This window comes from Tiliqua scincoides, chromosome 11 (genome assembly GCF_035046505.1).
Source record: "Tiliqua scincoides isolate rTilSci1 chromosome 11, rTilSci1.hap2, whole genome shotgun sequence".
Lineage (NCBI taxonomy): Eukaryota > Metazoa > Chordata > Lepidosauria > Squamata > Scincidae > Tiliqua > Tiliqua scincoides.
The window spans coordinates 3884612-3911024 of record NC_089831.1 but is presented as its reverse complement, the minus strand read 5'-3'; the positions used below and the strand labels follow the sequence as shown (position 1 = coordinate 3911024).

The 26413-nt window shown below is 47.6% G+C and overlaps 1 protein-coding gene across 1 annotated transcript in view; it reads right to left on the bottom strand.

Moving 5' to 3' along the window:
• Positions 1-26413, bottom strand: part of CNNM4 (cyclin and CBS domain divalent metal cation transport mediator 4) — a 50070-nt gene that overhangs the window by 9797 nt on the left and 13860 nt on the right. Inside the window, exons 2-4 of the mRNA XM_066639436.1 lie at positions 6742-6885; positions 3278-3415; positions 355-524 (exon numbers count right to left, since the gene is read on the bottom strand). Coding sequence (XP_066495533.1) covers positions 355-524; positions 3278-3415; positions 6742-6885 — 452 coding nt within the window. The remainder of the gene's footprint in view (positions 1-354; positions 525-3277; positions 3416-6741; positions 6886-26413) is intronic.

Below are 26413 nucleotides of genomic sequence, written 5' to 3'. Positions count from 1 at the left end.
ATTTGGTCCACTAATCCACATGCATTTTTAAAGCACACAATTTGATTGCTTTGCATTCGACCACAGGGATATAAAGCCTATCATAAATTGTATTTATATTTCTAAGATTCTACAGACCTTGGCTGTGAACCTGAGGCCACGCAAAAAATGTTTCCAGTTGGGCCCTGCAGCGAGCGAGGTAGCCCTCACCCTGCGAGGTAGGACACTCCTGTTGCTATTACACAGCCTGAAATCAAGACCTCACTTAAAGTTGTTTTGTTTTAAGTAATTTCATTATACAGTTGATAAGAAAAAAAATCAATTCCTGCCCCCCCCCCATGTAGGCTTTGCAAATGAGACTGGGGAAGGGGCTACCTGCAGGATAAGGACAAAGTAGTCAGCGGGCTTGTTTCTGTGAAAGAGGAAGTGCTGGGGTGCCTTCTTGTTCTCCTCGTCAAACTTCAACTCATGGATGACGTCGCGGTGCTTGAGAAGGCGGAGAAGGATCTTCTCGGATATAAGGGCTGGGGTGAACTGTGTCACCTCTGTAAAAAAACAGGGGTTGAGATGCCAGAGTCAGACAGAACCAGGGAGCCCACAAGGGGATCAAAGTCAAGGAGGCCCTCTAAACAAGTAGAGGGACTGGAAGCATAAAAACACCTAAGCTTCCTCTTCCATGCTTATTTAAAACACTGGAAGCCACTCTCTCTGGTGGAGGGAGCAACTTCTATCCCCTTAGGGCACAACCCCAGAATCCACAACCCAATCCTATGCAGGTGTACTCAGAATTGTTTGTGTTCAATGGGGCCTACTCCTTAGAAAGTGTGCATACGACTGTAGCCCAAGGTTACCTCCATAGTAGGGCCTTTGTTCCTGGGGCATTGCTTTTCCACAATTAGCAACTATGCTAATCTTGACCCCTATGGTCAAGATCCCTCTGTGGACATATTCAGAAACATGTCCTGTTCAGCAAAGGTCCCCTGAAACTTCAATTTAAAACTTTCTTCCTGTTCACGGTTGGCATTTCTGATGAAGTATTATTATTATTATTAACAGTATTTATATACTGCTTTTCAACTAAAGTTCCCAAAAGTTTACAGAGAAAGTTCCTTACAGAGTTTACAGAGAAAATCAAATAACTAATGGCCCCCAAAAGGCTCACAATCTAAAAAGATGCAAAAGACCAGCAGACAGCCACTAGAAAAGACACTGCTGGGGTGAGGAGAGCCAGTTACTCTCCCCCACTAAACAAAAGAGGAGCACCCACTTGAAAAAGTGCCTCTCACCCAGTTAGCAGGGGTATTATTATTATAAATCACCTCTTAATTGCCTTGTGCTGAACAGAAACACTTGGAGTAGAGGAGGCTATTCCTTATGGAGGAGGAAGCTTTTAACTAAAGGGGTAGTAGCCCTGAGGTTTCAATAGTTTTGCCAGTCCACATTGGGTAGGTGGCACTACAACTGCATTTTAATTTGGGGAAAATTGCCACAAAGCAGGTCTAAAAGGAGGCAAGATGACAACACCGAAATGCTGAAACACTAAGAGTTCTCTTTTCTGCAACAAGCAAGTGAAGAAAAGATGGTCACTACAAACCATCGTTTAGTGGCGAACAGTTCAAACTAATGGAGGCATGTATGGGGGCGGGGGGGCACTGAATCCACTCTGGCCTTTGGGAGTTGCCATCTTAAAGACAAAAGAGATTTGAGAAGCAGCATCTATAGCAGTGATTGTCAACCTTTTTCAACTCTTGGCACACTGACAAGGCACCAAAATTTTCAAGTCACACCTTCAGTTTTTTGACAATTGACAAGGCACACTGCACTGCCAGCCAGGGCTCACTTCCCCCAATGGCCCTAATAAATCATCCTCCCCCAAACTCCCAGTGCACACCTGCAGACCCTTTGTGGCACACCAATGTGCTGTGGCACACTGGTTGAAAGCCACTGATCTATAGTAACAGGAAGACCACTTTGGGATGACCATAACCATAATCTATGGATTCCTGCATGAAATGAACCACGCTTGCGATACATGGTCCAAAAGCATAGTGTCCTCTCCTTTTCTAAAGATTCAATTTCAGGCACTCTCTCTCTCAAAGAACCTGGCCATCTCTGGGGGGCTGTTTGTTAGTTTTGCTGTGAGAAACAGACAGGGAGGAAGGAGGGGGAAAGCCAGGGGCAACCGCTCCATTCAGTCCTAAAGCCGCAGCAGACGGGATAATGGAGGGCTCTCTGGCGGACAAGGCAAATCCCCTGTAATTTCTGAATGAGACAATGGGAATGACCTTTCTGAATGGATGACATATTAGTCTTTTCAACCTGAATTGAGAGATTGCGGGCAGCATCTGTGATGGGCCCGGAGAAAAGACAGACAAGAGCGGAGGGCAGAGGGGTGGGTGGGTGTGTTTTCTGGAACAATGTATACTGGAAAATTTGAATCTGTTAGGATCTGATATTGCATGTTAGCCTTCTTTTTACTAAACAAAACTAGATGCTGTGTTGTTTTTCCGTGTTATATAAATGCTCAAAAGATTTCTCAACAGCCAAATTTTTTCCCCCATCCCCCCTCAAAAAATCACACATTGATTAAGGAGGGGGGGAAATGTCAACAAAACACACTTGATGCAACTTAGATTAAATGAATTCAGTGCAAAAGTGAGTTCTGTTGTTGTAAATATTCCAAGACATGACAATTCAATAACAGGGCCACAAAATCAATCAACATTTTGGGGAAGGGGGTCCTCAGAAGACCTCCAGGACATGACCAGAAGTTGCTCCTGGATGTGATTAGAAGGCATTTCTGGTTCACATGGGTGTCTTCTGCTCGCATCCAGAGGTGGTCTGAGATGCGGAGAGGCCTTGCGCAGCCTCCCCACACTTCTAAACACCTCTGGACATGCCAGCAGACACCGTCATGAACCAGAAGTGCCTTCTGCTCACTTCCAGGAGGCTTCTGAGGAGGCCAGGAGGCTGAGCACAACCTCCTTAGGGCTGCATGTGGTCCCAGGTAACTGAGGCACCACATGGGCCCTCCACAGATCTCACTATCTGTGAAATTCAATATCTACAGAGGGAGGTCCTGGAGCAGATCCCCCATGCATACCAAGGGCCCACTGTATTTGTTTGTAGGGTTCAAAGGCTGCACTGACCCAGCTGGAAGTTGTCCTACTGAACCAGAGGAATGGCAAAGGGTCACTCTAGGGCTGCTGGCACAGCAATGCAACATCAATTCCTGCACTTCTCCCTGCTGCCCTGATTCCTTGAACGTGCATATTTAGTGTCCCAAGGGATCTCTTACCTGTAGAGAGAAAGCGGTGCGCTGCCAAGAACAGCTGAGGTGAGATCTTCACCTTGGACTCCGTGTCATGGTCCTTGAAGGCAGAGAAATCCCTCTTGTTCTTCTGGTTGTTCACTCGCTTCTTGGTGCGGTTGTCAGCTGCAGAGGAGGAAGTGGAAGGGTTGAAAAGAAAGGAGGGGTTAGGTTTATTACAGGCATCTGCGTTCTTGGCTTTTTGTACTCAAGTTCTCTAGTCCTCAAGGTTACTGAGCAAAGTTGGGGGGGGATTAAAGTAGTAAGTATTAATGATTCCAAAACCAGATTGTGTCCTAGGTCAGGGGATAGGGTGTCTGTTTTCTGAACGTCTCCATCTCCCCACTTGGAGGATTACGATATGGTCCCAAACCAATTTCTTCTTCTTTGCATCTAACGTTATCAATGACTCCTAAGCTTCTACCTGCAATGACACTGGTTTTAGAAATGTTACGGAGCCATTGGGGAACAGCGATCATGCTGTGATCCGTTTCGACATGCACGTCGGCGGAAGCATACCGGGCAAATCTCTCACCAAAACCCTTTATTTCCAACGGCAGACTTCCCTCAAACGAGGAGGCTGGTTAGAAGGAGGTTGAAAGGGAAGGTAAAAAGAGTCCAATCTCTCCAGAGGTTGCTTAAAACAACAGTAACAGAGGCCCAGCAGAGGTGTATACCACAAAAAAAGAAGGGCTCCACTAAATCCAGGAGGGTGCCCGCATGGCTAACGAGCCAAGTTAGAGAGGCTGTGAAGGGCAAGGAAGCTTCCTTCTGTAAATGGAAGTCTTGCCCTAATGAGGAGAATAAAAAGGAACATAAACTGTGGCAAAAGAAATGTAAGAAGGTGATACGGGAGGCCAAGAGAGACTATGAGGAACTCATGGCCAGCAACATTAAGGGGAATAATAAAAGCTTCTTCAAATATGTTAGAAGCAGGAAACCCGCCAGAGAAGCGGTTGGCCCTCTTGGATGGTGAGGGAGGGAAAGGGGAGATAAAAGGAGACTTAGAGATAGTAGAGAAATTAAGTGAGTTCTTTGCATCTGTCTTCACGGCAGAAGACCTGGGGCAGATACTGCCCGAATGGCCCCTCCTGACCAAGGAATTAAGTAAGATAGAGGTTAAAAGAGAAGATGTTGCAGACCTCATTGATAAGTCACCGGGCACTGATGGCATCCACCCTAGAGTTATTAAGGAATTGAAGAATGAAGTTGCTGATGGCTAAAATATGCAACTTGTCCCTCAAAATGACCATGGTGCCAGAAGATTGGAGGATAGCAAATGTCACACCAATCTTTAAAAAGGGAAAGAGGGGGACCTGGGAAACTATAGGCCGGTCAGCCTAACATCTATACCGGGTAAGATGGTAGAATGCCTCATCGAAGATAGAATCTCAAAACACATAGACGAACAGGCCTTGCTGAGGGACAATCAGCATCGCTTCTGTAAGGGTAAGTCTTGCCTCACAAACCTTTTAGAATTCTTCGAAAAGATCAACAGGCATGTGGATGCGGGAGAACCCGTAGACATTATGTATCTGGACTTTCAGAAGGCGTTTGACAAGGTCCCTCACCAAAGGCTACTGTAAAAACTCCACAGTCAGGGAATTAGAGGACAGGTCCTCTCATTGATTGAGAACTGGTTGAAGACCAGAAAACAGAGAGTGGGTGTCAATGGGAAATTTTCACAATGGAGAGAGGTGAAAAGTGGTGTGCCCCAAGGATCTGTCATGGGACCAGTGCTTTTCAACCTCTTCATAAACGACCTGCAGACAGGGTTGAGCAGTGAGGTGGCTAAAGTTTGCAGATGACACCAAACTTTTCAGAGTGGTGACCGGAAGTGATTGTGAGGAGCTCCAGAAGGATCTCTCGAAACTGGCAGAATGGGCAGCAAAATGGCAGATGCATTTCAATGTAAGTAAGTGTAAGGTCATGCACATTGGGGCAAAAAATCAAAACTTCACATATAGGATGATGGGTTCTGAGCTGTATGTGACAGATCAGGAGAGAGATCTTGGGGTGGTGGTAGACAGGTCGATGAAAGTGTCGACCCAGTGTGCGGCGGCAGTAAAGAAGGTCAATTCTATGCTTGGGATCATTAGAAAAGCTATTGAGGAAAAAACGGCTAATATTATAATGCCGCTGTACAAATCGATGGTAAGGCCACACCTGCAGTACTGAGTCCAGTTCTGGTCACCGCATCTCAAAAAAGACATAGTGGAAATGGAAAAGGTGCAAAAGAGAGCGACTAAGATGATTACTGGGCTGGGGCACCTTCCTTATGAGGAAAGGCTACGGCGTTTGGGCCTCTTCAGCCTAGAAAAGAGATGCCTGAGGGGGGACCCGATTGAGACATATAAAATTATGTAGGGGATGGACAGAGTGGATAGAGAGATGCTCTTTACACACTCACATAACACCAGAACCAGGGGATATCCACTAAAATTGAGTGTTGGGAGAGTTAGAACAGACAAAAGAAAATATTTCTTTACTCAGCGTGTGGTTGGTCTGTGGAACTCCTTGCCACAGGATGTGGTGATGGCGTCTGGCCTGGATGCCTTTAAAAGGGAATTGGACAAGTTTCTGGAGGAAAAATCCATTACGGGTTACAAGCCATGATGTGTATGTGCAACCTCCTGATTTTAGAAATGGGCTACGTCAGAATGCCAGATGCAAGGGAGGGCACCACGATGCAGGTCTCTTGTTATCTGGTGTGCTCCCTGGGGCATTTGGTGGGCCGATGTGAGATACAGGAAGCTGGACTAGATGGGCCTATGGCCTGATCTAGTGGGGCTGTTCTTATGTTCTTAACTACAATTCCCAGGAAGCCTTGCAGGTCTCTTGTTATCTGGTGTGCTCCCTGGGGCATTTGGTGGGCCGATGTGAGATACAGGAAGCTGGACTAGATGGGCCTATGGCCTGATCTAGTGGGGCTGTTCTTATGTTCTTAACTACAATTCCCAGGAAGCCTTGCAGGTCTCTTGTTATCTGGTGTGCTCCCTGGGGCATTTGGTGGGCCGCTGTGAGATACAGGAAGCTGGACTAGATGGGCCTATGGCCTGATCCAGTGGGGCTGTTCTTATGTTGTTATGACACGACTCTCATGGGCTCCTAATGAGTTCCATGGGTCAAAGCAGCGGGTTGAAATATAGGAAAATGTTGAGGGGTACATAATATCCCCTTTACCTCAGACAGGAAGGTCACTAGGGCAAGGCTGGTAGACACCCCAACAAGGTTTGTGAAAGAGTCTCTGCTATAAAGTCACTGGAAACTTTTTAAATTGCACAGCAATTTTCAGTGCTTTTCTTCTCAAGAGCGTCCCAGAAGCATGTGGTTGGCCGCTCTGGGACACCAGATGCTGGACAGGAAGAATCTTTGTCCTGAACCAACAGGGACCTTCTCATGTTCCTAAAGATCCAAACAAACCAAGAGCTAAGCTTTGGAAGGAACCTAACTGTACATATCCGACTCATCCAGGATCTCCGACTTGATTATCTCCTCGATGACATCCTCCAGGGTGACCAGGCCCAGCACCTCATAGAAGGGGTCGCCCTCACCTTCGTTGTTCACCTTCTGGACGATGGCCAGGTGCGATTTACCTGAGGGAGGAAAGGAGAACACACTTCTTGGTTATTATGGCAATAACTGGCAAGGGCTGCAAGGAGATGATACTATTTCATGCACAGAAGAAGCACACTGTCATATCCAGTGCTCCACATGGTAGCTGCTGTAAGGCTCTGGGGTTACAAGATCCTATAGACATGGTGACAAGGAGATATGAAGTTGTCTTCTATTGAGCCAGACCCCTTGCCCAGCCAGCCACAGGTGGAGTACAACTTTCTAGGGTTGTGAGACAGAGAGGGTCTTTCCTGAAAACTGCCCATAAACCTAACTAGTGCAGAACACAGCCCTTACATCCACATCATACCCCAGTTAAGCTATCTAATCTTCACCGACTGCCTCTACATTTCTGAGTATAATTCCAAGTGCTGGTAATGACCTCTAAACCAGCAACTTTCAATCACTGTGCTCCAAACTTCAGTGATGCACCTCTAGACCTTTCTCCAGAGGTGAACACCAATTGAACACCATTGGTGTCCAGAGGTGAACACCAGAGCACACCAACTGAAAATCACTGCTCTAAATGGCAGACTCAGGTACCTGAAGGACTGTCGTCTCCTCCTGCAAGTCTGCCCATTCTATGAGGTCATCACAGTCGGCTCTGTTGCCAACACCATCGCTTTTTGATGTTCAGCTGGCCGTGACCACAAGTCCTTATCTATGGTGGCGCGTGACCTCTGAAACTCTCCCCCACTTGAACTTTGGATGGTCCCTGAGTTGCTGGTCTTCTGCAGGGTCCTGAAGACTTTTTAATCACTATGCTTTTAACTTGGGTGCCTGCCGTTTCTACTGGCTGCTTTGATTGCACCGATTGCTTTTGGTGCTTTATTCTGTTAAGCTGCTTTGAGTTTCCACAAGGGTGGAGAGGCAGGGCATATGCCTTTCAAACAAATAAAGCAAATTTATGGCGATCCAAGGACAGATAGTACTGAGCAGGGAGACAATCGACAGAAGGCTTCAAAGATTGGGACAAGGAGTTAGTATGAAAGACAGAAATGGGCAAGAAGCCAGGCAAGGAGTGGTGCCACAATGAGAGGCGGCAATGACAGAGGCAAATGGTTGGGGGGGGGATGGGATCTTAGATGGGGCAAAAGGGCAGAAGAGCAATTATGGAGGGTCCAATTTCTGCAAAAATCAGTCCATGGGCCACAGCTGTCTCCCTGGTAGACAAGCAGGAAAGGGATTGTGATTGGGGGGGAGGGGGAGGAAAAGCAGATTCCCACACAAATGCAGTCTTAAGTAGAGTCTTTTGCAAAATACGCCCCATTTCTCACACTCAGAGCCTTCGAGCTACACAATGGAGGATCAGTTAGCATAATTCTGAACGCTATTACTGCATTAGAGGGAAAAAAGCAGTTAGGCATCCTGGCCCACTGCAATTAGGGAGGGAGAAAGCCCCTTCCTCGCAGTGGGTGGGAGAAGACCTCCCAGGCTCAGCAACTTTTCTGAAAAAAGAAGAGTAATGAAGTCATGCAAGTCTCATCTTTTGGTGATAAGATGTTCGCATGCGTAGCCCGCTTGCCTGAGCAGCTATTTGCACAGGAAATGTGGACCCAGTAACTAAGATCCTGCACCAACTCTTAAGTCTCCAGCAGACTGAAAGGAATTCCACGTGGCCCTGTCAAGACTGCAGCATCCAGGTCACTTGTAGTTAGTCTGTGGAAGTCCTTGCCACAGGGTGATGCCTTTAAAAGGGGATTGGACAAATTTCTGGAGGAAAAATCCATCACGGGTTACAAGCCATGATGTGTATGTGCAACCTCCTGATTTTAGAAATGGGCTACATCAGAATGCCAGATGCAAGGGAGAGCACCAGCATGCAGGTCTCTTGCTGCCTTGTGTACTCCCTGGGACATTTGGTCGGCCACTGTAAGATACAGGAAGCTGGACTAGGTGGGCCTATGGCCTGATCCAGCAGGGCTGTTCTTATGTCAGTTGCAAGAACTCAAACTCTTATGGTAAAAGAGCACATGGAACACACAAGGACCTTCTGCAGGGTTTCAAATTCCAATTGTGACATGCCAAGCCCCTGCTCTTCCCACTTCCTGAACTGGACAAGCGAGGAAGAGGAACAGGGGTTGCAACTAATGGGCTACCTGTAGTTGCCTCAATCGACTTCAAGGATGGGCCAGCCCTGCATGCAAGAGAATGAGTGGCAGAATAGATTGAAATATTTCAGAGTGAAGACAGTTCCTGCAACATCCAAAACAGCTCCCTGCATATAGAAGACTAGCACATAAGGGACAAAAGTTCCAGGCCCACTCATTACTGCTTGCAGGGAGTTTTTCAACAAAAGGAAATAGTCAAGAATGTGATCCTCTACTAGCAGCTGGGAGTGGTGCAGTCTAATCCACCAGGGGTGTTCCACCTCAGACCCATGGTCTCAATTCTGCCGCGTGGGTGGAGGAGACTTGAGTTGATTGTTGCAGGGGCAGTTCAGGATGCATTCACTAACTCACCCAGGCATTCAAAGGCATAACCAGAGCCCCTACACTCTTGTCAAGGAGGGGGGGGATGCATCAAAATATTCAAGACACAGTGGTTGGGGAACCAATCCAGATCACCCCCCCTTACCTCTGTGGCTACAATTATGTTGTTTTTTTTAAGAGGCAGAAACATGATCAGGCATTTCACATGTCACTTAGTTTGATGCCATGACATCCAACCACACACACCTCACCACCAGGGAACAAACCACGGAGTCCAAAGAGAGAAGAATGGTAATCACGCTCTTCTCTCCACCCTGGAAATCTCTAAACACCATTTAAGGACATGAAGTGGCAGGTGGGTTCTTTCTTGTTGAAATGCACAACCCAATGACACTTCCCAAAGAACTATGTCCTTGGAATCAGATGCCTTCTCAGTGGGAGAGCTACAGTTGTCCCCCCATTACACTGCTGATGGTGGGCAGGTCACATGATAGATGCTGTGTGGAGGAGATTAACTACAGCGCCTGATGCTGGATAACAGCGATGTCCAGATAAGCTAGTTTGGGGAACACTAAAGCCAGGAGCGTTCATCTCTTTGGAACAGTAAAACCAAAACAACCCTGTTGCTCTCAGAAGGACCAGCTTGTCTTCCTCTCCACAGAATGCCATCCAGGCAGGAGCAACTCAGGCATCACCAGACAGAACCATGTTTTTTTTTAAGAGAGTGAGGGACAATCCCCCTAAGAGCATCTGACCTACTCGGAAGGGAGTCAAATTGAACCTGAACCCCAAAACCACTTTGGCGGAATAATTAGGCACACAGCTCTCAACTGCAGGATTTACAGTCTATTTCCCTGGGTTTTATACTGTCATTGGTATTTTTGTAGGTTAGAAATGGAAACAGTACTCAGTCTTTAAAGAATCTCTGGAACTCCATGCCACATGATGTGGTGATGGCACCTGGCCTAGATGCCTTTAAAAGGGGATTGGACAGATTTCTGGAGGAAAAGTCCATCACGGGTTACAAGCCATAATGGATATTTTATATACATAAAATGAGTCAAATCTCTTTTTATATACAGAAGCAGGGAGTCAAACCACTTTATACATAAAATATTCAAACAAGAATTAATGTCACTGTTCAGAAGGTCTGGCAGCTGAAGCATGCTTTTTTTTTTTTAACCTGAATTAAGTAACACATTTCAACAATCATACCCAAAAAGGTTTACCAAGCATGTGGAAGGAGATGAACTGCCTACCCTCAAAGGAAGGATGCTGGACTGAACGGGGACTCACAGAGGGATACTACAGGCAACCCCACCTGCAGATGGATCATCCCCCTTTTGTACTCAGAATTGGACACAATATTCCAAGAAAGGTCTAACTCAAGGGTGTCAAACTCGTTTCAAAGCAAAGGCCAAATAGCATTCATGATGCCTGCTGAGGACCAGAGGTGATGTCATTAGGCAGGAAGTGATGTCATTAAACAGGTAACAATCAAAAACAAGCACTTTTTTCTCACTTAGGAACTCATTAGCTGCAAATGACAGAAAATATGCAAATCTTGATCATATTTCAAGGCACAATTTTCATGTGGGCTGCCCTTTCAGCAGTAACACTTCAGCACTACTCAGCAGCTGAGGGCCAGACAAGAAGCTTCCATGGGCCGTATCCAGCCCCTGAGCCTTATGTTTGACACCCCTAGTCTAACTAGGGCAGAATAGAGGAGCTATTCCTTCTCAACATCTGAACTCTTGTCCTGTTTTTTTGCAGCTGCATTGCCTCACACTTAGCTTGTAGTCCACTAACTGTACACTCCAATGCATGTCTACTCAGAAGTAAGCAACACTGAATTCAACAAGACCAACTCCAGGGAAGTGTGCATAAAACAGCACCTTATGATGCCTGGATCTTTTTTACACAGGCTGCTGCCAAGCCAAATCTGCCTCCAATTCTTTGCACCCATTTGCATTGCATCTCCACTGAACTTCATCCTGCTAGGATGGGCCCAATCATCAAGGCTCTCAGATCATTTTGAATCCTGTTCCAGGCTGATAGCTAGCCCCCCCCCCAGCCTCGTGACATGCAGATTTAGAAGCATTCCATCCACCCCCTCATCCAAATCATTTTCAAAAATGTGAAATGGCACAGGTCCCAAGACAGTACCCAGTGGCAGCCCACTTAACACATCCCTCCTCTCTTTTCACGACTGACCAAATGCACTGATCACACTAGCTACAGAATGTGGGAGGAGTACCTGCCTCCAGTGTAGACAGGAGGCAGACTGGCAGGAGGCAAGGCCAGTCCAGAACAGTACATCATACAGAGAAACAGAAGGCAGACTGGATCCTTTGGACTTGCAGAGAGAAATGCTTAATTTAACACAGCATGCTAGTCATTTTCTCATGGCACACCAGGAATTCACTGAGGAGCTGCAGGGCAGGTACAACTATCATCGTTGTACTTGGAATAATAGCAGTGCTGGAACCCATGAGCCAGAGATTAAGAGCAAATCCTTCTTTGTCACAGAAGGGAGCCTACCTCTCACCTCGGGGTTGCCAACTGCCCCATGCACAGACACAGCTGGACTTTGCACTCTCACAACAGTAAATAAGCTTTACCTGTTGAAATGGGAGACGTCATGGCAACATTTGTGTTTGTCTACCATTTCTGTAGATTAGGTTCCACCTTTCCCCCACACCCCACCCAATGTTAAAAGGATTTATTTCACTGTTAACCAAAGGTCACAGTGAAGACTTTTTTTTCATCACTCAAAAACTACGCATTAGCTGTGTCAGAGACCAGCATGGGGAAGGGGAGAGACTTGCAGTTGGACAGAACAATTCATTGTTCAAAGGTGGAATGGGGTCCACTTGGGTTTGTTTGCAGAAAAGACTCTTATAACAGCCACTTGCCTAAGGTGAGTAAAGAAATGCCCCTGGGTGACCACCTTCAGAAGATTTTCTGAAACCAAATTGTACTTTTCAGGATGAAGGTGTGCAACAAATGGCTTTGTGAGCAGGCCAGCAGGCTAGGAAAACATTTGTGAGCTGCCAACTTCTACATATTTGTTTACAAAGAAAGACCTCCTCTCTGCCCCTTGGAATTCCACAGAAAAGTGGTTCAGGCAAGTAGAGTGGCTGATCTGTCGTACAAGGGAGAGAGGACGAGTTGCAGTTTGGGGGAGAGCAGATGCTTTGTATTCCAGAAGTCTCAGGTTTAACACTGGGTTATTTCCAAGGAAAGAAACTTGGGTAGCCGTGCTGAGAAAAACCTCTGCTGGAGACCTTGGAATAATGGACATCAATCAGAGCCCACAAGAGTGGGTCAATGGATCAGTGGTCTGTATCACTATAGTGGATGAGATCTCAGGAGATAAGGACATAAGAAACCCCTTGCAGGATCATGCCAAAGACCCACCTAGTCCAGTATCCTCTATCTAACAGCACCTCCCTGGTTGCGTCTGGCAAGCCCAGAAGCAGGAAATGAAGGCAAGTTTCTCTCTTGCCATCAATCCCCTGCAATTGAGATTCAGAGAAACAGTGCCACAGAGCCCAGAATCAGTGCATGGCCATCATGACTAGTAGCCACGGACAGACCTCTGACACCCCAAAGAATCTATCCAAGCCTCTCTGAAAGCCAACCAAGCTAGCAGCCACCACCATATTTTGGGACAAACAATTCTGCAGCCAGGGATGCCCTGTGTGATGGAGTTCATCTTTTTGTCTGTTATAAATCTCCTACCACTTAGTTTCAGTGAACTACTTACCGTATTTTTCGCTCCATAAGATGCACTTTTTCCCCCCAAAAAGTGGGGGGGAAAGTGTGTTCGTCTTATGGAGCGAATACTGCAAAAAAAAAAAAAAAATCCGCCCCAGCCCTGGCCTCGCTCCCTCTGCTCTGCTTCCCCGGGCAGTCAGAGGATACTCAGAAGTAAGTCTCAGAGTCACTGGGGCTCACTCCCAGGAAAGTGTGGGTGGGGTGGCAGTCTTGCTGCCCAATCCTGTGCATGCCTACTCTGAAGTAAGTCCCATTAGAGTCAGGGGGGCTTACTCCCAGGAAAGCCTCTCTCTCCCCCCCCCAAGCCTGGAGCATCACAGCCTCTCTTTCCCCCCCACCCCAAGCCTGGAGCATCACATCCTCTCTCCCCCCAAACCTGGAGCATCACAGCCTCTCTCTCCCCCCCCAAACCTGGAGCATCACAGCCTCTCTCCCCCCCCCCAAACCTGGAGCATCACAGCCTCTCTCCCCCCCCCCAAAGCCTGGAGCATCACAGCTTCTCTTTCCCCCCACCCCAAGCCTGGAGCATCACAACTTCTCTGCAACACAAACACTTTCCCCCCTCTCTCACACACACAGGCTGCCCCCTTCTCTTACACACACAGATGCTCTGCCCCCCCCCCACACACTCACACAGCAGGGGAGGGGCGCTTTCACTCACCTCATCCAGCATCTGAATGTAAGACCCCCCCATCACAAAGAAAAAACCGTCTCCTTGGTCAGAATGCCTGTGTTTGCTTATTGCACAAGCCCCAGGTAAGGCTCAGTTCTCACCATAAATCCAGAGGTTTGTTGTGTCTTGAGAATTCAAGTTGTGGTTGGACTTTCCACTTGTTCATTTGTATTGGAATCACAGAAGAACTGGCGAGGAGGTAGATGTGGTGTCAGCAGTGGCCCCTTTAAGGGTAAGGCCTGGGCATTCAGCAGTGTGTGCTGCACAGCTGCAGCCACTGGAAGGCAATAGGGCCCTCAGTACCTATAAGGAGTAACTATAAGGAGTACCTGAGGCAGAAAGGGTTTGTGGGTTTTGAAGGAGTGCAGGTTGGAGAGGAGGCTGGCTTTATTGAATTTGGAATCTGACTGTGGATTGTGACTGGACTTGGATACCCTGATGGATTTGACTGACCTTGGACTGTAATTTGGCTTATTGGTTCTGGACTCTGATTTGGCAACTCTGATTGATGGGACTGATTTACTTGGCATCTGTGGACTGGAACTGGACTCACTTTTGCTTGCTGCACTGGTGAGTTGCACAAGGGGACTGATCAGCCTTAAGCGGGCACAAGGCCCAGTGGATTGGGATTTGGCAGAACATCATTGTAGCAGAAAGATAATGTGATCCCCTATTTGTGTGCACCTGCTTTTGTGAGCTTCATAAATTCTGATGATGAGTTCTTGGGGTTTCCAGAAAACTAGAGTACTCAAACCTTTAAGTCTCTCCATTTGTTAATGACAGTGATAATGGTTCTTAATGCCACTGTTGACTGCTGTTCACTTTACATGGTTCAAATGTTATTCTGTTATAGTTTATTAAATATTTTATTACACTATTTGGTTCAGAATATTTTTTTTCCTGTTTTCCTCCTCTAAAAACTAGGTGCATCTTATGGTCAGGTGCGTCTTATGGAGCGAAAAATACGGTATTAGCTTCAGAACAAAGAGAGAAGAGAAACTCTCCATAAGAAGAGCCCCGCTGGATGGGGGGGGGTTTCCTGCATCTCACAGTGGCCCACCCAGGGGCGGATCCAGTATTTGTGTTGGGGGAGTGTCACCTGGGCCCAGCCCAGGTGGCCAAAAGCTCCCCAGGGGCAGGGATCTCCTCTAGAGTAGAGGCCTCCTCAGGGGTAAGACCCAAGTGCCATCAGGACTGGGGTCCCTGGCAGAACACCTACCTGGGAGTAGGGGCAAGGACCAGCTGGGAACAATAAGCAGGCATGTGGTCAGAAGGGGAGGGGCTGGACCAACCAGGGTTTGGCCTCATAAGAAGCCTGGAGAGGGAAGAGGAGGCTCCTCTCCAGAGGGGGGGAAGGCCTGAGGGAAACCTGAAGGGGAAAAACACCCCTGCCTAAGAGAGAGGCCTCCAGAGGGAGAGGACTGAGACCCTCCCTGGAGAGAGGAGGCTGGGGCGGAGATCTCCCTGACCCTGGACCAACCTGGACCCAGAGGGCAACCCCTGGAGAGATGGAGTTATCGGGACCGGGGCTCGCAGCCAACTATACCCCATGGGGGCCAGCTGCCCGGGGAAGAAGCACAGAGGTATCAGGGGTCCCCCTAAGGCCAGCTAGCCTGACCCCGACCAGCTGGGTTGCAGCCCTCAAGAACCCTGTCCCCTGGCCCAGAGACACTCGGTGAAAAGTTCGGGCTGAGAATGCCAAGGAACGGGCAGGGTTGGGTCCAGAGCCTACCAGATGACGACGGCACGTGTCAGCATAATGTACAGTGGGCTGTGATGTAACAGTCCACATGAATGTAAAACGGCTGACACTATTAAACAGCCTGTGTCGAGCAACTCTACCTGCCTTCCATCCCTTAATCCACCGCCGACCTCTGTTCATCGACTGGGTAAGCCCCTCGCGCTTGGTGGCAACCCCAGGGAAGGGGCCCCCTCCTGCTATTACAGGGGGCCATGAGCACTACTAACTCCAGAGCCCAGGTCAACCAGGTGGGTAGACCTGGGCTCCTGATTTAACTTACAGTGTCTGCGGCCAAGGTTTGCGGGGTGGGTAGATGTGAGCTCTTGCCTGGTAGAGCCCAATTCTACCAGCTGGGTAGACCTGGGCTTCTGATTTAACTTGGGGCCTCTGTAGCTAAGGTTTGCTGGGTGGGAAGACCTGCTCTCCAGTCTGAACTTGGAGCCCAGATCTACTGGCTGGGTAGACTTGGACTAACATTCCAGCCAATCTTGCTGGCGCCCAGTGGGTGTTCCCCTGGCACCCGATTTTGCTCTCCAGCCTGGCGGGCACCCTTCCCTGCAGCAGATGGGGGGCCACGCAACCATGCCTCCCCTTGGATCCATCCCTGGGCCCACCAGATACCTCCGAGAGCACACAAGATAACAAGTTCATATTGTACAACACTACCTGGTCTACATAGGCAATGACAAACTGCATAGTTTCCAGCTTCCAGCACAATTTTTTGACTTGAAAGATGCACTTCTGAGTCGCATGGCGGTTTCTGGTTCCTCCCAGGTTTGCCCCAGAATACATTGCGAATGAATGCATAAAAATAGCACCTGAAGCTGAAAAATGGCACAGTGTACCACACAAAGAAAGCAAAAGCAATTTTGACACTTTGGGGTTTTTACAAATGCTTTTAAACTGGGCCTGGTATCCGCGAGCATCCAGGTGAGTTAAATACGCAGACATCAGACCCACGGATAGGAATGTCACACAGTATTGTATCGTCATTATTAGATAACAGGAAAAAAAGATGAGAGCGTGTGAAAGCGGGGGGGGGGGAGCAACCACGTTAATAACCGAAATGACTTTTGGGGAAAGCGCTAATGTGTGCTGTAATTATGGCAATTACATGCTGTGCATGAAAAATGACATCAACTTACATTAAGGGCAACATCTTGCCCACACGCAGGTGTGCCTTCAAGGTTCTACTTAATGCACCCTAGCAAGGAAACCAAAGTTCCACAATGGGACAATCCAAATCCTGCATTGGGAAAAGCCAAATCCAGCAGCCTAAACAAAATTTGCACACTAGAAGCACATTTGCATCATTTTGTTCTGAGTAAATTTTATTCCTGCCTTGCAAGGTGTGTGGGGGGAAGGAAAAGAGCTCTGCCACGTACCACCTGCATCAATTACCAGAAATCTTGTTTGTCAGCCCTCTTTGGCTTCTGAGATTTCCAGAAATGAGGGATAGGCAGAATTTAAGCCTGTGTTTTTATCAGACCCCAAGATCCACTAACTGGAGTCAGTTACAATACAATGGCTCAGAGGGCACAGATATATGTTTGGAATGTAGGACCAGGTTGACTCTGAGCCAGGTCAGATCCAAGACCTCATGGTATCTGAGCGCCAAATACTGCCTTCCCCTTACCTGGTGGAGGAATCAGGCTAAATTCCTCCCACCCTGGACTTGAAAACAAAGAGCGAAATGTAGCAGTATGGAGGAGAGTGATGTCTCCTGCACTCTAGCTCACTACTCTTCTCCCCTTCAAAATTCCTGTTTAACCCCTTCCTTTTCCAAGTCAGCAATTGGGAGGAGAAGAAGGAACAATTGGAGGTAAAGGGAGGCAGGCACCCCCTGTCAAATCGTCACCTGAAGTGACCACTTCATGATCTAAGCACATACTCAGCCCAGGAATTTGTGTCCAATGCCAGAACTGAGCTGACACTTATTACACACAGAGAAACACTCCTGATTCCCCCCCCCGGCAAACTTTCTTAATTTCAGCAGCCTAATTAATACATTTTTTGTGGTTTCTAGTGTGATACAACTATGCAAATGGCTCAGAGATCTACCACAGATTCCAACCTCCCCTTTGCTGCCTCTGCCCTGAACCTTTCCAGCATGTCTTTGCAACTGTGAGCACCTTGCTTTTCAAAAAAATCTAAAATACTCTCATTAAATACAAAATGCTTGAATTTACCCAGTACAATGTTGGTGCACTTTTCCAGCCCTGCCCATCAAGCTAATACGTTTCAATGAGCAGGGAAATGTGCAAGACCTGCCCAAGATCATCTGCACCCAAAACAGTGGGTCAAATCTTGTCAAATCAGGTCAAAACTGTTTCCCTCTTGCCCAGCACTGCACCAAGTGGCCACCACAGTTCCACTCTTCACCCCCCCCCCAAATCTGGATTCAAAAAGGAAGAGGGGAATGGAGAGGGAGAGAAAGTAGAAGCGAAGAGCGTTGGGTTAGTGTCAGAGATGATAACCCAACACTCTCCTCTCCTCCATACTTCCTTGATGCTCTAGCCTACCACTCTCTTCTTCTCCTTGCTTCCTTGATGTTCTCTAGCCCACCTCCACTTTACCTCTCCACCCCCCTCTTCATTTTTCAACCCAGGGAGCGGGATGAGGAGCAACACCAGAAGAGATGGATGGACGGACAGGGTTGATGGAGAGATGAGATGGGTGGATGGAGGCAGAAGAGATGGGTAAATGGAGACCTTTTAATGCCTTATAAAGCATTAAAAATGTCACTTTCAGTTTTTTCCTGTAAAACTGGAAGTCATGTGTTTTGAGCTACACATTTCAGTCATATATAAAGTTCAGTTATATATAAAGGCATTTAAACTTGGACCCCAAAATTCATGGATTTCGGTATTCGGATTTCAGATTCTGGAACAGAACCACTACGGATACCAGGATTCAGCCTGTTAATCTATCCACATAGAAGACAATTCAAATAGAGAGTGATGTAGAAAGGAGTACCCCTGAGGGCTGGCATCTTGTTAGTTGGAAAACAAAATCCAAAGGCTGTCATGAAGAGGAAGACAAGGAAGGGGCATTTCCACAGAACTCTGTGGGCAAGTAAATGGAGTGTTTAACCTGGAATCTGATGGCAAGCACTGTTTATGATCACCCTTCGGAAGACTGCAGCCCTTTTCAAGAAAATAAAGAGGAGGCTGTGCAGTCCCTGCAGTCAGTAAAATCTCCAGCACAGAGCCTGAACTTTGCCCTGTAGCAACCCAGAATCCCTGCAAGCCAAGAGCAGGCCAGACCTCCAGGGATATCCATGGAGGAGAGAGGCAGAAGTAATTAAGAAAAAAAAAACACATTTCCAAGAGCCACTCCCTTCCAACTTCTGCCTGCTAAATCCAGGATTATGGGTTTATGAGAGTAGGAAATCCACAACTAAACAGTCGGTGGGTGGTAAACTCCTTGGGACATCTGGAAAGAGAGAGGGGCACTGCACAAATTACAGTTTGGGCAAAGCTGGCGGTGGTGGGGGGGTCAGAGCAGAGACCACAGTGCTTGTCTTTGAGATAGCCCCAATACAGAGGGTAGATAGGCTGGCCTGTGATTACCTCTTCCTTCTGAATGAAATACAAGGGGTCCCTGCCCCAAGGTGTAACTGGAGCAAAACATGCTGATTATTTTGGTTCCATGTACTAGGGCTTAGTTACATTTTCTCCTTTGCAAATTTGGGAAGATTTAATTGATTAATTAACCAATTAGAACAGTGGTTCTCACTCCTTTAGCGCTGGGACCCACTTTTTAGAATGACAATCTGTTGGGACCCACTGGAAGTGATGTCATGACCGTAAGGGACATCATCAAGCAGGAACATTTTTAACAATCCTAGGCTGCAGTCCTACCCACACTTACCCAGGACTAAGTCCCATTGACTCTCATTGTTAAAAGCATCTTCATAGTGGCCTGTTCAAAGTACAGATCTGTGGCATTTCCCCAAATGCAGTCACTTACCAGGGTAGCATCAAGTCTAATATATTAAAAAATAAAATATTGAAATGAATGGGGAGCCACCTGAAATTGGCTCACGGCCCACCTAGTGGGTCCCGACCCACGGTTTGAGAAACTACTGGATTAGAAAATTTAAAAGCCACACAAACCATTGACTACAGCTGCAATCCAGTGTGCGTTCAACCTGAGAGCAAGCCCCACTGAAGTCAATGAGACTTACTTCTGAGTAGACTTGCCTAGGATTCGGCTGTCAGATTTCTTCAAGCTAGTGACAGCCCTAATGATAAAGCGGGGGCAAAGGACGTTGTTTTTACAAAACCAGGATTTATAAAAACTACAAAAGGTATGGAGAGAAAGGGAAAAAAATGGTGCAATGTCTCCTGTAATAGCACCACTGTGTCTGTCAAACTGAAACATGCCTGAAATATTTGTTATGTCAAAAAAAACAGTTCTGAATTATATTTTGTGCAATCCCAAATGCACTTACTCAGAAGTCAGTCCCACCAAGTTCAACGAAAGTTACTAGGGAATGAGTATCTTGAATTGCAGACAAACCTCCACATGTTTATTCAGAAGTGAAGTCCCACTGAACTTAGTGGGGTGTGCTTCCCAGTAATGGTGCTTAGGGCCACAAGTTTAAATGGCTAACTTTGACTCGTCTTGGGACATGACCTTGGTGCAGGATTTGGTGTGTTTGAAGCACGGAATCATCACGGCACTTTGCCTACACCTTTGCAGAGTCGAGCCCTTTTGGCATCTCTTTAAGACTGCCAGGATATCCATGTGGGCAAGGAATGTTTACAGGAGGCAACTCTCCAGAAAGTGAAGGAGGTTTCGAATTCTGTGCCAAGAGGCACATTCTGCTCAGAGACAGGATGGCTACCACAGATGCAAGGAGCCAGTGTCCCCTGCCTGTCAGTTTCAGTTTGCAAGCTGTGCTCGCCTGCAGCCAGACAGCTGTACACACCACGCTTCCCCTCCCCAATAACTGGTTCCCAGACAGCCATAATTGAAAAGGATTAAGTCACACTAACCACAGTTCTAAAAATAGGCAATGATGACCTCAGTGGGTGAAAAGGCTCTTGCGGTCAGCAGCGACTCCAGCCGCCCTTGTCCACATAATGCGACCTACTCAGACAACAGGCAGAAGATAGCGCAAAAGGGTTTGCTGGCTTCCCACTATGCTGAGGAAAAGTTGGCAATGGGATGGAGCCTCAGAAGCTGGGACAGACCTGAAGAGCAACAAGGTCCACCTCTGTGTTGCTGCAATGGGCTCAGGTGCAAAAGGGCAAGCAAAGGCAGCCCTCATTCTTGCCTAGACCACAGAATGGGGGATGCACCCGAGTGACCCATCTCATTGTCTGGAGGTGACACTGCAGAAACCCCCTCCAAAACTCTCCTGGGGCAGCAGTGAGAGAAATCCATAGAATTTCCATTGAAATCCATAGAAATCAGTGGGAAAATGCAGGATTTTAGTGCATGATTGAACAATCTCATGTCTGCCCCAAAACAAGAAATAGCAGCAAAGACATGCTCTTGCTAATTTAGGAAAAGGATGTGAGAGTTTAAAAAAAATAAAATCCATGGAACTCAGATGATCTGCCACCCTCTGCTTCTCTTCCTCCCCAGTATTCTGGCTCAACGCTCTTCTCCATATTTCCTCTTCCTCTCTGTTTGTCTCTTCATTTTCCAAAACAGGGAGTGGGAGGTGGAAGAGGAACAGTGGAGGCAAGCAGGCAGAGAGAGAGAGAGAGAGAGAGAGAGATATGGGTGCTCTCCATCAATCAGCTCCCTGAGGCAACTGTTTCAGTTGGCCTCATGGATGGGCCAGACCCACTCCAAGCTCTTCGTCCCACACTCTGGCCAGAAGACCACAGCAGCTCCCTAAGCCAGCTCCCTCCTTTGGTCATACATTCTAACTCTCCACCTGCCATCCCTTAGGTCATTAGTTTAAGTTCTGCTTCCAGCTTATGGTACCTGATACGCCCCAGTCTTGCTCAACCCCAACAGTCAACGGCTGGCTCCCTGTTGAGGCTGTGGTTAACTGCTCTCTGCAGTATCAGATCAAGGAGTGCAAGGTAAGCAGATGCTTAGGACTGGGGTTGGCCCATCCATGATGCTAACCGAGGCCATTGCCTCAGGTAGCAGACTGGTGGGAGGTGCATCATCACTCACTTCTACTGCTCCTGCTCTCACTCTCTGGACAGGTAAAAGGAAGGCATCAGAGACAACCTAGCCCACCACTCCTCTAGAGACACCTCTCCTCCACTCCCTCTTTCCTATCCCAATCCAGGGAGTAGGAGAAAAGGCTGACACATCCCCAGGTAAGAGAGGGCATTTGGCAAGCTTCCTCAAGGGCTGGGAAGTCTTGGTCTCGCTCTGGCTCTACAATCCATCTAGCCAAGCACACTTGTTTAACCCCAAAAGCAATCAGCCAAACGCATCTGGGAATCCCAGAAACTGAGTACAAGAGGAAGGGCCTTCCCCAGTTGACTCTGGCTAGCATCGAAACCTCTGAGATATGCTGCCTCGGACCATGGAGGTTTCATTTCACCCTCAAGACTAAATAAGAACATGAGAATAACACCAGCTTCTGTGGGCCACAGAGTGGACAGCACACTTATTTTACGTGAAGAAGGTCCTCAGTTCAAGCCCTGGCATCTTCAGTTAAAGGATGTCAGGAGAGGCCTCTGCTGCTGCCAATCTGAGCTGGACAAACTTGGATAAATTGAACCAACTGCCTGACTTGGGAAGAGGCAGCTTCATAAGAGAAGGGGGGAAAAAACCCAGTTGCTTTTTATTATTTTTAAACAAAGCAAGGACAAAAGGTAAAGCAGGGCAAGAGATGGAATTGGGTGTGTCACAGAGCAGGTCAGAAATGACTGAGGAACTCCAGCAAGCGACTCTGAGATCCAATCGAGGTGGGTGTGGCAAGTCCAAACTAGCGGCTGTCAGTGACAGGGAGACCACGCGAGATTGACAGTGCAAATAAACCCTGTAAGAGGGACAATGGCCTTCTGTAGTGAAGAAGCCACTCCTGGGATTTTTGAGACCAAACTCCATGGGGTGACATTTGCTCGTGGATTTTAATCTGGTCGCGTTGGACTGGAGTCTCCCTTTGAAACCTTTTTTGTAGTTTGAATATAGACAATGTAAGGTCTGTTACCAGATATTCCAGGAGACTGAAACCCCCTCCAATCCATCTTCCCCCCAGAATCCTTAAACTGAACTTCTATGTTGGTGATTTTCAACTCATAGCACATTATGGTCTTCGCCTCTTGTGATGTAACTTCCAGCTTCCGGGAGACTCCTCTGGGTTCTGCAGCTCAATTTCTAGGGCAACCATCTGTAGTAATGAATTGTCTGCCCCTCTTCCTCCGCCGGTTATTCCAGAAGAGTTTTACAGCCATTGTACGAGGCTGTACAATCATCCAGCATTGTACATAAAATTGGAATGGTTGCATGAAGGAATGTGTGGATCACAGGTTGTGATTTCACTGCCCCTCCCCCCTTCTATTTTGAAATACATGGATTTCTGGATTTATCTCCATTGCTAACATGGAAAATTAAGAAAAATCATGGCTTGAGGGGGCACCATCCAGAAACACCCCCCCAGGTATGTTGTGTATGTGCAAATAAGGAGATCCTTTTAGTACAGTTACGCCTGCAGAACTCCTTGCTCCGAGTTCTTTTACCACCAAATTTCTTCACTGTTTTCAACACATCCTTATCAAGGTCAGTAAGAATTCACTCTGCCAGGGAAGCACAGCCCTGCTCACCAACAGGGAACAGGAGAGAGGTAGGGACAGGCTTTGGGGTCTTTCCAGGACTAGGATTCTCTGGGAGACAGGAAATTGCCTATGCAAGAGTATCCCAGCTTGACCAACCCAACCCAACAAGCCTGAGAAAAGCTGTTAGTGCCACTGCAAGACCGCTAACTGCTCTACCTTTTGAAGGGGCAGAGAAAACTCATAGGTTCCTAGTGGCTGGCTCAGCTCAGGAGTCAGGGCGGCTGCATCATAGGAAAATGAGGGGCAGCTGGCTTAAGCAATGGATTTGGGATGCTGTTAAGAGCAGTAGAAGGGAGTGGCACCAGAATGCAGGTCTCCTGGTGTCTTGTGTGCTCCCTGTGGCATCTGGAGGGCTACTGTGAGAAGTAGGACCAGGAAGTAGGATACAGGAAGCTGGACCAGATGGGCTCTTGGTCTGACTGAGCTCAGCACTTCTTCTGTTGTTAGCAGAAGGGAAGACAGGTAGATCTAACCCACAGAATACCCTCACAGTCTTAAGAACATCAGAGGAGCCCCACTGGATCCACCAAAGGCACCCACAGACCCATCTAGTCCAGCTTCCTATGTCTCAAAGTGGCCCACCAGATGGCTCAGGGAGCACACAAAACCACAAGAGACCTGCATCCTGGTGCCAATCCCTTGCATCTGGCATTCTGAGATAGCCTGCTTCTAAAACAAAGCATGGGCCATTCTGAATGCATAGCAGGTGTCATAAAGACTGACATGCAGCAACCAAGGAGACAATTACATTTACAATCCTTGTAAAACACAAGCGTTTCCAAGTCCATCCTGGGATTTTATAGATTCGATACATGCTGGTAGCCAGGGATAGCGAGATCATAACAAGATCAGGCCAAGGGCCCACCCAGTCCAGCTTCCTGCATCTCAAAGTGGTCCACTAAATGCTTTAGGAAGCACACAGGACAACAAGAGACCTATATCCCATTGCCACTCCCTTAAGAACAGCCCCACTGGATCAGGCCATAGACCCATCTAGTCCACTTTCCTGTATCTCACAGTGGCCCACCAGATGCCCCAGGGAGCACACAAGACAACAAGAGGCCTCCATCCCAGTGAACTCCTTTGCATCCAGCATTCAGAGATAGGTTCCATCTAAAACCTGGAGGTTGGATGCAGTCATTGTGACCTGTAACCTGTAATGGACTTCCCCTCCATAAGTTTTTACAATTTGCTTTTAACGGTAACAAGGCCAAGTGCCATCGCATCTTGTGGCGAGGAGTTCCACAGATCCAAGACTTATTCATGTCACCAACAGGAATGTGGGAGTCCTGGTATGTAGCCTCCTAGCCCACAGTTGCAGGGATCCTTCCTGCTGCCCACTGATGGGTGTCGTACACTCTTCAAATCCCATTTCAAATCCCACCTCTGCCATGAACTCACCAAGTGTCCCTAGGCAAACCCCTCCCTCCCATCCTCAGTCTTCCCTTTCTGTAAAATGGGGGTGATAGGTGGTATTATATCCGGAAAACACATATGAAGCACTTTGCCTGCTCAGAGAGAACCACATAACACCAGGACTTCACATTTAAGACACCTGCCACTTGAAACAGTGCAATTCTTTTTTTAAAATGGCCAGCTGCCAAGACTGACAGTTAAAGTGCAGCTCTGGTAAACAACAGAAAGGGAGAAGTAGATCAGGCTACATTAGGATGGAGAAATATGTTATGCGTTTGGCTTTCTAGTTTTAATTAATCAATATGTGTTGCAATCCCAGAAATCTCTTTTCTGCATCTTTACCCATGGAATCTGAGCAAACTACATGACAAACATTCGGCCCTTTGTCAATTTATTTACAGCTAGATTTATAGCCTACCTTTCAATCCAGCTGATTCCTAAGGCAGTTCAGAATAACTGTGCAAAACAACCCTTAGCCCTCTGGCCAGCAGCAGGGATCAGCAAATCTTTCCACTCACTTCTCCAATCCCTGGGCGATGTGGCAGCTACAGCAGAGTATTTTTTTTTCAGGCAGGGAAGGGGAGCCAGTTCCCTGCAGCTGCTCCATTCTCTGGGTGATGGCCATGATTTTCCATGGAGCCATGGCCATGATCTTCCCCTGCTCATGGTGTTCATCTGGGGAGGCAGACACTACAACCCCCTACACCAGGGGCCCTTAGTCCTCCGGCCAATTGCTCCATTCATGGCCATTCAGTATAATTGCCACCATGCAGCAGGATTAAATACACGGAGTCACCAGGAGCATGGAAAAGGCTCAGACCCACTCGCAGCAAAGTCCTCAACTGGGGACTTCACTGCTGGATCAAGTCAAAGGTTCATCTAGTCCAGTTTCCTGTATGGCCCACAGAGGCCCACCATGTGCCTCAGGGAGCACACAAGACAACAAGAGATTGGCATCCTCTTGCTACTCCCTTGCACCCGGCATTCTGAGGTAAGCTCCCTCTAAAACCTGGAGGTTGCATAATGTCATTATGACTGAGATGGACTTTTCCTGCCTCAATCTGTCCAATCCCCTCTGAAAGGAATCTAGGCCAGGTGCCATCACCACATCCTGTGGTAAGGAGTTCCACAGAACAACGGCACACTGGGTAAAGTAATATTTTCTTTTGTCTTCTAAAAATGTACCCACCAACCTACTGCTACATGAGCAAACAGGGGAAGAACTAAGCACTACACTGGCTACTGCCAGTGTAGCTACTACTGGCTACTGAGGGTTAACACCACTCAATCAACTCCAGCCAATGACCCAGCCTCCAACTGCAGTGAGACTGAGTGGGCTGCAATGCATCACTGAACACAGAGACATGTTGCCTGCCATCTCCTTCCCCCAGGTCCCTGCAGCCTTACAAGTCCTTACCACCTCATGCACACAACAACTGGACTCCAGCATATATTTGCTGATGGACGTTTTCCAGCCATTATCCTGCTGGACTCAGCACTCGCCTGGATGGTAGGCAGTAACTCTGCAACAACAACAACCAAGAAGTGCTGACTAGTTCATTTTTCTGTAGGCTGCCCTGCTGCTGATGGACTGCTGGGCAAACCGGGGCTAAGGTCGGGTCACACCCAAGACAAGCACTAATTGTGAAAAATAAAGTTTGCCTCTCCTGCCTTCCACCCCACCCAGTGTGGCTTGAAGCAGCCAGC